The 8,858-nt window shown below is 38.5% G+C and overlaps 1 protein-coding gene across 2 annotated transcripts in view; it reads left to right on the top strand.

Annotated features, from left to right (window-relative positions):
- Positions 1–3,801: 3,801 nt before the first annotated feature.
- The window catches only part of LOC121378847 (transient receptor potential cation channel subfamily M member-like 2), a 62,375-nt gene continuing 57,318 nt past the window's right edge, over positions 3,802–8,858 (top strand). For both annotated transcript variants that reach the window (XM_041507188.1, XM_041507187.1), the window contains exon 1: positions 3,802–3,897. In XM_041507188.1, the coding sequence (XP_041363122.1) occupies positions 3,852–3,897 (46 nt within the window). In that variant the 5' untranslated portion in view covers positions 3,802–3,851. The remainder of the gene's footprint in view (positions 3,898–8,858) is intronic.

Raw genomic sequence — 8,858 nt, 5'->3', positions numbered from 1 at the left:
GCTTCACATTGGCGACAAGTTCTGATATATCTAGACACATATTGTCTCATTCCTACCCAAAAATATTTCTGTTTGATTTTTAAAGCAGTTTTTGAGATTCCTAAGTGACCCCCCACAGCGGAATCATGTGCCAGTCTTAATAGTTCAGGGACAAAACATTCAGGCATAACAACTAACTTCAAATCCTCACCCGTCTTTTCACAGAACCAGTTTCTAATTAATATCCCTTCTACAATTTCCAGTTGTTCCCACTGTGCCCAATAAGACTTTTCTTTCCAGCTAAGAGCCCTTACAATCTCAAAATCAGGTTTTACTAGTGAGGTTTGTAATTGCTCAATTATAAAGCCTATGGCCCGATCTCGAATTTGAGCATCTCGTATTTCTGCCTTAGTCCAACCTAAGTTATCAAACACTATTCTAGTACATTTCAGGGGTCTCCTGCTCATGGCATCTTCATTGGTATGTTTAGTTCCAATTCTATGTTCAATTTGAAACTGAAAGGCATTCAAATATTCGATCCACCTGGCTACTTGTCCTTCTGGATTTTTAAACGACGTTAACCATTTCAACGATGCATGATCTGTGCGTAATGTAAATTCCCTGCCGTACAGATAATGGTTAAAGTGCTTTATGGCCTTAATCATAGCTAACAGTTCTTTACGAGTTACGCTATAATTTTTCTCAGGAAGTAAATTACTTTCTCCTCCCCATTTTGAATGTGTGATAACACTGCCCCTGAGCTCTACTCACTAGAATCAGTATCCAAAATAAATGGTTGTGACAAATCTGGATAGGCTAATATTGGAGCTTGTTGTAGCGCTAGTTTTAACCGATCAAACGTTATCTGACATGTTCCGTCCCAATGAAACCTGACATTTTTCTTGGTTAGGTAAACAAGAGGAATTGCTATTTCTGAGAACCGGTGTATTAACTTCCTATAATATGAGCATAGTCCAATGAAACTTCTAACCTCAGTTACACTGCAAGGAATGGACAATTATTTAATTTTCCTTATCTTTTCAGGGTCTGATTTTATGCCTTCCTTTCCAACTACAAAGCCTAAATAAAGAACTTCCGTTTTAAATAGATGGCATTTTTGTGGTTTTAACTTTAATCCAGCCTCTTGTAAACAATCAAAAACACTTTGCAACCGTTCCAAATGTTGTTCAAAAGTGGATGAGAAAACAATATCATCCAGATAGATTAAACATACTTTCCAATGCAAGCCTGCCAATACTCTTTCCATTAACCTTTCGAAGGAACTCGGAGCATTACAAAGTCCGAATGGAAGTACATTAAACTAATATAACCCCGTCCCGGTTGTAAAAGCAGTTTTCTCTTTAGCATTATCCGTAAGTCCCATCTGCCAGTATCCGGAGGCCAAATCGAGAGTAGACAAGTATTTAGAACCAGGTAACATATCAATGCTATCATCTATCCTCGGCAATGGATATGCATCTTTTTTAGTAACTTTATTTAACTGTCTATAGTCAATACAAAAGCGCATGGAACCATCTTTCTTCTCGACAAGTACAATAGGGGAAGCCCATGGACTTTCAGAATTGGTGATTGTCACGGGGATTCTATAATACCCGTAACTGAATAAAACACGATTATCCAAATATCTCTCCTAACTGTATATCTATTAGATCTCTCTGTAACAGGCTGTTATACCCGCTGTAGCTCGTCTAGGTATGATCAGAGATACGATCTTATATAAAGTATATATTATTATAGCACGTTTAGTTCACTAGAAAACACAACAAAAACACAATACACTTTGGAATCTGTATTAATCTACGCTGACAAATGTACTGCCGCAGTAGTTAATTAATAACAACAATAATAACAACCCAGAACTGATCACTTAATTAGTTAATCTCTAGGTGTCTAGTTTACACAATATGCTAATCACTTCACAGTGACACAACACTCACACGTGTGATAATTGAGAAACGCTAACACACACACGTGTGATAATTGAGAAACGCTTCCAGGGGAACTTAATTAATAAAGGAATTACACCACCATTCCTAACTGGTTAATTTTTAATTAACCCTTACTACTCGTTCAGTAACCTTGTAACACAGAATTAATACTGGTACCTATCACAATAAAGACAATAACCTACAGTTTACCTAGGTCCTCTAGGATGACTGGCTAAGCTTTATATTACCAAATACTCGTATAAATATAGAACAGTAAGACTACGATTTACTTCGTCAGATGACCGAAGACACTGTCTAAAGAATATTGGTATAATACAGTATTAAAATATTTAAAGTCACATCAATCACATCAAGGTTATACAACAGAGCAGAAATAATATATTTACCAAAGTCCAAACGGACTAACGTTCCCTGGGCGCCGTCCTTTTTGCTTTTTCTCATAACTCTAAAACACTAGCTATTTATTATAAATCGAATATCGCCTGGGGGTACATCGCGGCACCGAATCTTATCATGTGAGTTTCCACCACGACCAGAGTCGGTATATTTTTCTCTGATCGTCAGACTGGCTGACGCCGATCGTCGCCAAATCACGGTTGTAAAAACCGCACTCGTGGAGGTATTACGTAACTACTCGCCACATGGCCTCCGCACCTGCTCTGGGTGTGTATTAGGCGTACAGCCCGACGACCGTCGCGCAAAGGTGTTACGTAACAAGTTGCCCACTTGGCTAAGTGCAATTTGGAACTGCACACGGCCTTCTAAAACAATTAATATCGCCACAGGCGAAAAGAAATTAAGAGCATGTACCGTCACGGTGATAATGCCCTCCTTCAACATATCCCCTATTTGCCTATCCACTTCTCGTTTCTTAACCGGGGGCGTACGATATGGTATTTGTTTAATTGGACTAGCACCTTCAGTATTGATGTCATGTAAAGCACGACCACACCTACCAAGCTTTTTATCAGATTTCATGAACGCATCTTTATTATGCTCTAGGAAGTCCCTAACTTCTTTCACCCTATCTATAGGTACGTTTTCCTGAGTACTTTCAATCAAAGCTTCTAACAATTCATCATAGTCATTCTCAGGTTTTTGTTTAAATTCTAAATCATCCAACTCCTGGACACAAGCTCTAATGGGGCTCAGTAAACCTATTTCTGTACCTTTTTTAATGACCTCTTCATCATCGGATGTATTTAAAAGTCTTACTGGTACTATTCGGTTACCCTCACAAGTTACTAATGTTTTTGCTAACAATGAACTTTTCGATCTATCAACGTTTGAAACTGGCTCTATTATGCCTTCGCTATATGGCAATCCCCTTTTATGAACCATACCTGGTATTACCAGTTCAGAATTTGGTGGGATGATGAATGTTTGTGCAGCAGTTACTCTACAACATTTATAAGAACTCTGTTCTGAACAAAATCTAATTATGTTAGTACCAATTTGTAAATGATTTTGAGGTATATTAATAATAACCTGATACTGCTCAAAGAAATTCATTCCCAATATTCCATCTTCAACAATATCCGCTACAATTACAGATTGCTCATACAGAAAATCACCTAGTCGAATGTCCACCACATAAGATCCTTTAATTTCTAACTCTTGACCGTTAGCCATTTTAAAACTTTGTCTAACCTCAGTTTGTTCCGGGTCCAGTTTAAACATGTTTCACTGTATAACAATAGAAACCAAATTTTTGAAGTGGGTGCTTGTTGTTCATCAGTGACATTTGCTTGGTTTGAGCAAGGTGGAAGAAACTGTCATATATTGTTATGTCTATATGCTAGGTAGTTATACAACATTACTAATGGCATGTATGATGTCTTTTTACAGCCACTGAAGAACAACTTTGAGAATGATCCAGACCTGCTGAGATATATCGGCAAAATGATAGCCGGATTGCTCAAGGGCCAGATTGGGAATTGCTATTCAGGTGTGACATTCAGTGGGTTTCTTCTCACTATCTAGACCTGGCTCCGTGCTTATAAAACATGAAGAGTTTAGACTTAAGACTCTAATAGAGTGTGATAGTTTAATGCAATGGCAGGATCTTAGAATGCATATGGTGTCATTCAATAGTTAACTCATTATAGCACAAGGCCAAGTGTTGAAATAACATGTTAGACACCAAATAGCCCTATTTTAAAATGAGGTAATGTGTTGTTACACAAACATTTCTTTCCTTTTCCTGACTAGTATATCAAATGCTGTGGTATATGCTGTCCTGCTGTGAAATAATGTACATAAAAGATTCCTTGCTGCCGATCAGTAGAAGATTCCCAAGTTGTGAAAATATTAGTTACAAATAGAAAGAAAGAAAGAAATGCTTTATTTAACGACGCACTCAACACATTTTATTTACGGTTATATGGCGTCAGACATATGGTTAAGGACCACACAGATTTTGAGAGGAAACCCGCTGTCGCCACTTCATAGGCTACTCTTTCCGATTAGCAGCAAGGGATCTTTTATTTGCGCTTCCCACAGGCAGGGTAGTACAAATCATGGCCTTTGTTGAAACAGTTATGGATCACTGGTCGGTGCAAGTGGTTTACACCTACCCATTGAGCCTTGTGGAGCACTCACTCATAGTTACAAATAGAGATTATTATACAAGCTTGTGTGTTGTACTGATTTTATTCTAGTATTGATAGGGCAAGGACATATCAAAATATTTCAAATGGCGTCATTTTGGTATGCAATTATAATATTTCACATCCACAGACCTAAGATGTCATTTGTTGGTCACGTGATTTTTTTTGTTTTTTTTAAAGTTTTACAAATTATCCAGAGGCGGATCTAAAGGGGGTGGGCAGGAGCCGTCCCCCTCCCTAATTGTTTTTTATTATTATTATTTGTTTATTGTCCCAGATCACAAACACAGCAGTGTCAGGGATGGGAGCCCCAAATCACTGCTGTACATATAATAAATATACAACACATATATCCACACAAATACATACACACGTGCCCGGATGTCCTCCGATACATACACATATATACACATACATACATACATACATATACATACACACATTTATACACATAAACACATACACATACACATATATACACATACATACATACATACATACATATACATACATACATACACATACACACATAGATACACATACACACATACACATACACATACACATACATACACACACACATCTATATATATATATATATATATATATATATATATATATATATATATATAGATATATATAGATATATAGATAGATAGATATACACACATACATATGCATGTGTATATAAACACACACGCACACACACACATATATATATATACAAACATATACATACACATACATACACATATATACACATACTTACATATACAAAGACACACATACACACACACACACACACACACACACACACACACATATATATATATATATATATATATATATACTGAAACACAATGAAAACGCAAAAACAACTTTTCATTGGAAATAACGACAAACTATTAATGAATTGATGGATAATGTAATATGACATTAATGACTGGTATTCATGAGATACAATCACATGGAAACATGGCCAATTATCATGAGCAATCGAGTTGCACCCCCCCCCCCCCCCCCCCCCCCCCCCCCCCCCCCCCCCCCCAATATCAAGGTCAGTATCTGGTGTGTCCACCATTAGCCCGTGAGCATGCGTGAAGACGGCGGGGAAAGGATTGGCACAAACATCTCACATACGCCACAGGAATGTTTCTCCACTCCTCCTGCAACGCCTGTGCAAGCTCAGCGACATTACGCGGTGGTGGCTGGCGGTGACGTACACGACATCCTAACTCATCCCACATGTGTTCAATTGGGTTCAAATCCGGTGAAACGGCGGGCCAGTTCATAACGGTGATACCGGCTTGTTGCAGGAATGCCTGGATAATTCTTGCAGTATGTGGACGGGCATTGTCTTGTTGAAACAGAATGGGACCTCCTGGTCTTCGGTGACGGCGCAAAAGTGGCTGGAGAACTGGTCTTAGAATAACGTCAACATAACGCTGGGCTGTAAGGGCATCGTGGACAATGATGAGATCACTTCTGAAATCACAGTTGATTGCCCCCCATACCATCAGACAACCGCCGCCAAACCGATCACGTTCCCTCACACATCCGTCAGCGTGCCGTTCATGGAGTCTCCTGTACACACATGCTCTTTCATCGCCAAAGGAGACAGAGAAACGGGACTCATCTGAGAAAACAATGCTCCGGTAAAAGGCTGGTGGATAATTACCATTCTGGAGAGCAAACTGTAGTCTCGCAGCACGATGTTGCGGTGTCATGATGTTACCGTTGTACGGGCGTCTGCATCTGAGTCAGCCGTTCTGAGTCGACGGATGACCGTCATCGGATGGATAGGCCTTCCATGACATCTTATCGTGTTGCTTGCTGTCATCGCAGTTCTGAACCGGTCACGGAGGTGGTGTCGTCGAATCTGCCGATCTTGGCGTGGGGTCGTAACGGGGCGTTGACCAGGTCGAAGTCGATGACGTTCAACAAGTGGTCCAATAGTTGATGTATGGACTCTGAAGGTCCTAGCAACTTGGCTTTGCGAAGTCCCTCCCCCCCCCCCCCCCCCCCTTGAACCATGCCCAACGCTCGCTCCCTTTGTTCTTCTCTGAGTTATGGCATTCTTAATGTGACGAGGAATATGACACCGTTACGTGACTTTTATGTGTCCACATACTGACATTTCACGTGCATTGCATGCATCATGATTGATCATGTAGTGAATGCATTTCACACCATTTTGTGTGTTTCTTCTATTGTATGTGTAACGAGAACAAAACCAGGATTAAAACCCAAACAAAAGTACCAATCAATGGCTTCCTCTCATAAATTGTTATTTTAAGTCCAATAAATATATTTTTCATTAATCACAACAAAATATTGAAAAATATATGTTTTGCGTTTTCATTGTGTGTCAGTATATATATATATAAACATGTATACTTGCACATATACATACATATACATACATATATACATATACATATACATACACACACACACACACACACACACACACACACACATATATATATATATATATATATATATATATATATATATATATATATATATACACACACATACATATACAGTCAGACCTCGTTACAACGACCACATTCGTCCCTGGGTCACTTTGTCGCTATATCGAAATTGTCGTTATATCGAAATTGCCGTTATAAAAAAAATGTCTTTTATTTAATAACACCACTAGAGCACATTGATGTTTTAATCATCGGCTATTGGGTGTCAACAGTAGCAAGGGATATTTTATATGCACCATCCCATAGACAGGATAGCACATACCACATCATTTTATATACCAGTCGTGGTGCACTGACTGGAATGAGAAATAGCCCAATCGACGGGGATGGATCACAGACCATTATTAAATATTAAGTATATTATTATTAATCATGGCGCATTTACTGTCAGTCTAATCGATTGGTACCTACTTTGTTTACAAAATGTCATAAAACTCGTTGACTTGATTGGTCGAAGTTAATCCTTTAATTGAATGAGACTAAAGACTTATTTTCAAAAGCAATACACGCCTTACAGATTTAGCCGACATCGGTAATTTGGACATCATGTGACACTGTCGGCTGGCAACGAAATCAAGGGTGACAAACGGGTGTGTGTACTGCCAACCTGTTACGGCATCTGTGATTATGTAATGTCGTTGTAAAGAGTGTTTTGAGACTTCGGATGCACGTTTGTTCCCAATTTGCTCTGTCGGTGTCGGAAGGTGTGAATTCCGGTGTAATAAACAGAATAACATTGATGTTCAAACAATGTGTTGTCGGATGGAGTAAATGTCGTAGTAACGAGGTCTGACTGTACATATATACAAAAAGGCACCCAAGTAAGTGGGTACAAGAGTAGTAAATATACATACATGTAATTGCTAGAGAGGGTAAGAAAAGGAGAAAGAAGTAAAAGCCGAGACATAGTTATACGCCAGGTGTATGTTTCTTTTTCTTGTTTTCCGCTAACTGCAAACAAGCCATAGAAAACAACGAAATTAAGCTAGCATTATATATTTCAGTTACTCGTTATCATTAAATAGATTATCCTATGGATCCCATTGTTTATTAAACATTTCGTATTTGCAATTTTTATATAAAATAATTTCTTTTCAACATTATCTGTCCTCAAACAAGTGCATCCCCCTCCCCCCCCCCCCCCCCCCCCATACGCTAGTGGACTGGTCCAAAGAAAAAGAAGGAAGCTATAGTCACATGACCGGAACTACAAGGGAGCATGCAGTAGAAGATTTAGGCCATCCCATTTTCTGTTGGGATGTTTGGACCAGTCCACTGGGGGGGGGGGGGGGGGGGGGGGGGGGGGTGGGGTGGTGGAAGCAATTGTTTGAGGACAGGTAATGTATCTATAAAATAGAAAACACTCTACGTTTTCTCCAATCTTCCTATTTCAAACTTTTATTTCAACAGATTTTTAACAACTTTGATTTCTAAATTCGTGTTTTGTATCTTAGTTCCATAAGCATAATATTTTATGTTAATAATTAACCAGTTAAGAAAGATAGATTTTTCATTATTAATCATACCAAAGATGACATTATTTTTATTGAAATTAATTATAATACCAGTCTGAGTCAATATACAGTTTTGTACTGCAACCCATAAGTTGTGAACCTTATTGCATTCAAAAAATAGATATGGTATAGTTTCTGGATGGTTGTTACAAAAGCTACACATGTTTAATATATAAGAAAGTGTTTGTAGCTAAGATTTGGTGAACTAGTCTGTATTGAAACCATACTAATGTTGAATTCTCAGTGCACTGAAAAGGTAGTAAATAATATTTTGCCCATTCACTTGAT

This window comes from Gigantopelta aegis, chromosome 8 (assembly GCF_016097555.1).
Source record: "Gigantopelta aegis isolate Gae_Host chromosome 8, Gae_host_genome, whole genome shotgun sequence".
Taxonomy (NCBI): domain Eukaryota; kingdom Metazoa; phylum Mollusca; class Gastropoda; order Neomphalida; family Peltospiridae; genus Gigantopelta; species Gigantopelta aegis.
Note: the sequence above shows the minus strand (reverse complement) of the source record. Positions and strands in the feature narration are given on the sequence as shown.